This window comes from Rhinopithecus bieti, unplaced genomic scaffold (assembly GCF_001698545.2).
Source record: "Rhinopithecus bieti isolate Rb0 unplaced genomic scaffold, ASM169854v2 scaffold_28066, whole genome shotgun sequence".
In the NCBI taxonomy this organism is placed as follows: Eukaryota; Metazoa; Chordata; class Mammalia; order Primates; family Cercopithecidae; genus Rhinopithecus; species Rhinopithecus bieti.
Window position 1 is genome coordinate 1,511,436 of NW_016813021.1, and position 4,811 is coordinate 1,516,246.

Genomic DNA, 4,811 nt, shown 5'->3' on the forward strand with positions numbered 1-4,811 from the left:
GTTTTTCCAGAATATCCTTTGTAGCTCTTCACTGTTTCTCTCCCTCCACTCACTGACTGTGTAAACTTGGTCATGTTTCTTAATGTGTGCAAGCCCCTACGTGCTTCTCTATAAAATGGGGCAATAACAGTCCCTTTCACCTAACTGAGTGGTTGCGAGGAGTCAATGATGTCATGCAGGTAACGCTCCTGGCAGGCAGCCTGGCATGTCTTAACTGCACAATAAATACAAGTTATTGTTGTTATTCTTTTGGCGCCCCACTCCCTTGACTGAGGATGCTACCTCCTGGACCCAGACCATTCTCTCCCGGTATGTCTGTCCCCACCAGTGGCTGGCAGTGCTTTTCCCTGCACGAGTCTTCCTGCCAGTAGCCAGCACGAATCTTTGCGCCCCAGTAAAGTGTAGTTTGCCCCCATTACCTGCCCTTTTATGGCTGATCAGCCTGAAATCTCCAGCTCAACCCACCCTGTGTATCAGACACCCCGACTCCTTCAGCAAAGTAACAAGAAAAGACAAGCCCCTCCCACCTCCCTGTCCATCCCTGCTTAGGGAGCCCAGGGGACCACGAATGAGACAGCATAGTGTATCGAGTTTATTCACAAATCCCAGTACAACCCCCTTCAGGGACTCCAGAAACCTGTCCCCCACCCACAGCCCCTCCAGGTCATGTCAGCTGATGTGACAACGGCAACATTAGTCTCCCAGCAAGGGCGGGTGCCCATTTAGGGCAGGATGTTGGCGACGCTCTGGAAGAGAGAAGGAGAGCAGGGTGAATGCTGGGTCCACAGTCATGACGAGGGCCTAAGACCTCAGCCCCACCCCTCAGGAGAAGCGCAAGGGGCACTGGCTGCTCTGGCCCCGGAGTTATGTTCTGACGAACAGCTTCAGGAAGACAGCATTCAAACGTAAGAACACGAGGAAGCCAGCCCCCGCAGCCAGAGGGGTTGGGGCCTCTGCAGGAACCAGCAAGCCTCGTGTGTTTAGCCTCAGAGGATGCTCTGCAGCCCCCATAGCCCGGGATACACAAGGGTGGGCCTTCCTCCTCCATGACACACCCTCACCCTGGCCTGCACCCAGTCTCAGGCAGCAGATATAATAAATGCAAAAAAAAGCCTGGGTGCGGAGGCTTATGCCTGTAATCCCAGCACTTTGGGAGGCTGAGGAAGGGGGGATCACTTGAGATTAGGAGTTCGAGACCAGCCTGGCCAATATGGTGAAACCCCCGTCTCTACTAAAAATACAAAAATTAGCTGGGCATGTTGGCGCGCACCTGTAATCCCAGCTACTCAGGAGGCTGAGATAGGAGAATCACTTGAACCCAGGAGGTGAAGGTTGCAGCGAGCTGAGATTGCGCCACTGCACTCCAGCCTGGGAGACAGAGTGAGACTCTGTCTCAATAAATTAAAATAAAGAAAGAAAGTCAGGAGGTTACTTTGAGCCCCAAGTGGGAACAAGGATTCCACAGGAGCCTCTACACTGGGGTGACCTTGCACCAGGGAGAGGACAAAGCCACAGGCTCCTCCTCTCAGCATGAAGCAAAGGCATTTGCAGCAGGGTGGGGACAGGAGGGAAGTCAGTCAGGAATGAGGACAGGGAGAGGGAGGGAGTGAGCACAGTCAGCAGCCCCTCCCCCCTCCCTGGCTCCCAGGGGCACCAGGGCCCCTGAGGTGTTTTCTGCCAGCTGGTGTTTGCCTTGGTGGAAATGAAAAGCACCCAAAAGATGAGGGCAGGGTGCAAAGGGGGGGGAGCAGGTGGAGAGAGGGAAGCCCAGGACTGGGTATCAGGTTGGAGGGTCCAACAGACACTGGGAAGGGGTCGGGGTGAGAGTGTCTATCAGGACGCAGAGCAGAAAGGAGACACTGCGTGGCACTCACCCTCCACAGAGCGGGAAGGTTGATGAAAGGCGTGTTGACCGAGGCCTGCAATCCAAGGACAAGAAGGTCAGTTTCCAGCGTCCGACCCACAGCCATGCTAGGAACTCCCAGGGGCCTTCTCTCCCCTACCCTGGAGTCCGCACTTACCCCAGAGGCTAACGGCGTGGTTGTGGCCCCTCCTTGATGGCCGGAAGATCCGCCTTGATGGTTGCTCTGTGGACAAAGCCCAGACTCTTGTTACAAACCCTTAATCCCGGGGGTCTCCCAGTTCCCTTTCCCCAGTGACCTGGTCCCCTCCAGGGTGACTGGGGCTGGGGTGGGAGGCACAGCTTAACCCACTGCCTTCTCACTATCCAGAAGAAAACTCAAAGCCCATGCTCCCGTGGGCATTCTGCCTCCTGCTACCTTTTCTTCCCCAAAGCCCCTTTTAATTTCCTTAACAAAGTGCCCTCAGTCACGGAGGAGGGGCTGGTGGAAAGGGAAGGTAGAGGACCCATGCCATTATCAGGACCTAGTTTCACCTCAGCCCTGACCTCAAATCTACTCTTCTATGCCCTGTCTAGCCGCATCCCTAACTCCCCTGATCCTTGTCCTTAACCCAGCCCCAGACACTCAGCCATGCACCCCAGCAGCGCCCCCAACCCCGGTTGCTGTTGCGAGCCCCAACTCCCACAGTGCACCTCTGCTCGTGGCACCCTGCAGCCTGCCATGCCCACTCCTCTACTGCACCGTTCCTCCCCACCCTGGCTCTGTCTGGCGGCCGATGTGGCTCTGGGCTTTGAGTTTGGAGCCAGTCACATCTTGCAGATCCCAGGACCCCTTATGGAGCCTGGAGAGTGAGGGCGCACAGAAGTCCACCCTCTCCTGCTCCCCATGCTCCCTTCTTGGTGCCTGTTCTGTTGTGAGTGGTGCTATTTGCCTGCCTCCAGTCTCTGTTCCCTCTACATATTTTATTTTATTATTATTATTTTTTGAGACGGAGTCGCACTCTGTTGCCCAGGCTGGGGTGCAATGGCACGATCTTGGCTCACTGCAACCTCCGCTTCCCGGGTTCAAGGGATTCTCCTGCCTCAACCTCCTGAATAGCTGGGATTAGAGGTGCCCGGCACCACACCCAGCTAATTTTTGTATTTTTAGTAGAGATGGGGTTTCACCATGTTGGCCAGGCTTGCTCTTGAACTCCTGACCTCAAGTGATCAGCTTGTCTTGGCCTCCCAAAGTGCTGGGATTATAGGCATGAGCCACTGAACCCGGCCTCTGTTCCCTCTACATAAATGGGTGAGAGAAACCTTCCAGAAAAACTCTCCTGGCTGGGCAGTGTAGGGGAAGAAAATCCTGGCCTGCCCTCCGCCAAAGCTGGGCACTAGCCACAGGACCTTGGCACGTCCCCTAACTTCTCTGAGCCTTTGTTTCCTTATCTGAGAATCAGGGCGCCAGCAGCCTCATCTTGACCACATCAGAGGGTAGTTATGGAGATTGCACAGGCCAAGGCTCATCTGCAAAAGCTGTTCCTCATGCTCACTCTCCTCACCAGGTTTTCTCCACACTCAATGCCTTTGCATTGAGTGCCTATACTAGATCTTGATCTCAGGAACTGTTTCCCATTCCCCAGGAAGGGCTTCACAGTCCCCACTTGAGGCCCTCTTAACCAGGAGGGCAGCTCCCTGAAGGTGGGACGGGGTGCCCGCCACCCTGTCTGATACATGCTTTGCAGATAAGGTGGCTCACCGCATCTGACCAGCTACCACCAGCTCCTCTGTAAGGGAGATGGGGAAGGGGGAGAAGCACAGTGATATAGCTGCCCAAGCTTCTTTCACCAAACGAAGACTACATGGACCCCTCAAATGTCCCAAGGGTTTAATCTTTCCCTCCCCCAACCCCCCGTCCCCCATTTCCCCATCCCTGTTCACCTACATTCAGCAGCTGGTTGGCCTCCTTGCTGGCTTGGTTGACCCCATTATGAGCATTCTGTGGCTCCTTCCCGGCCTGGCCAGCAGCATGGTGGGCACCTTGGCCAAGCTTCTCCACTTCCTTTCCAGCCTGGTCAGCAGCATGGTTGACCCCTTGGCCAAGTTTCTCTGCTTCCTTCCCAGCCTGGTGGACCCCAGTGTGGAACCCTTGGACCGCTTTGTCTGCTTCCTTTCCGGCCTGTTCAAGGGTATGGTGAACTCCCTGGCCAAACTGCCCGGCCTCCTTCCCGGCCTCGTGGACCCCGGGTTGGACACCATGGACTGCTGTGTCTACCTCTTTCCCAGCCTGCCCTGCTGCGGAGTGAATGTTTTGGCCAAACTGCCCCGCCTCCCTTCCAGCCTGACTAATGCCATGATGGAGGCCTTGGACCACTCCGTCTCCCTCCTTCCCCACCTGCGAGGCAGCATGGGGGACTCCCTGGCCAAACTTCTCTGCTTCCTTCCAGGCCTCATTAACCCCATGGTGGATCCCATGGCCGAGCTTCTCTGTTTCCTTCCCAAACTGACTGGCAGCATGGTGGACCCCCTGGCCTAACTTCTCTGCCTCCTTCCCAACCTGACCAGCAGCATGGTGGATACCCTGGCCAAACCTCCCTGCCTCATTTCCTGCCTGCCCCACAGCTGGGTGGGCCCCCTGGCCGAGCCTTCCTGCCTCATTTCCGGCCTGCCCCGCAGCATGGTGGATACCCTGGCCTAACTTCTCTGCCTCCTTCCCAACCTGACCAGCAGCATGGTGGGCCCCCTGGCCAAACTTCTCTGCCTCCTTCCCAACCTGACCAGCAGCATGGTGGGCCCCCTGGCCAAACTTCTCTGTTTCCTTCCCAACCTGACCAGCAGCATGGTGGGCCCCCTGGCCAAACTTCTCTGCCTCCTTCCCAACCTGACCAGCAGCATGGTGGGCCCCCTGGCCAAACTTCTCTGCCTCCTTCCCAACCTGACCAGCAGCATGGTGGGCCCCCTGGCCAAA

General features: G+C 56.4%; 1 protein-coding gene across 1 annotated transcript; it reads right to left on the reverse strand.

Annotated features, from left to right (window-relative positions):
* Positions 1 to 579: 579 nt before the first annotated feature.
* SBSN (suprabasin) lies at positions 580 to 4,811 on the reverse strand (the record flags this gene model as incomplete). Its single annotated transcript, XM_017847519.1, has 4 exons — positions 580 to 746; positions 1,875 to 1,919; positions 2,022 to 2,087; positions 3,789 to 4,811. Coding segments are annotated over 4 exons (1,158 nt in total), but the record flags the coding sequence as incomplete, so codon positions are not given.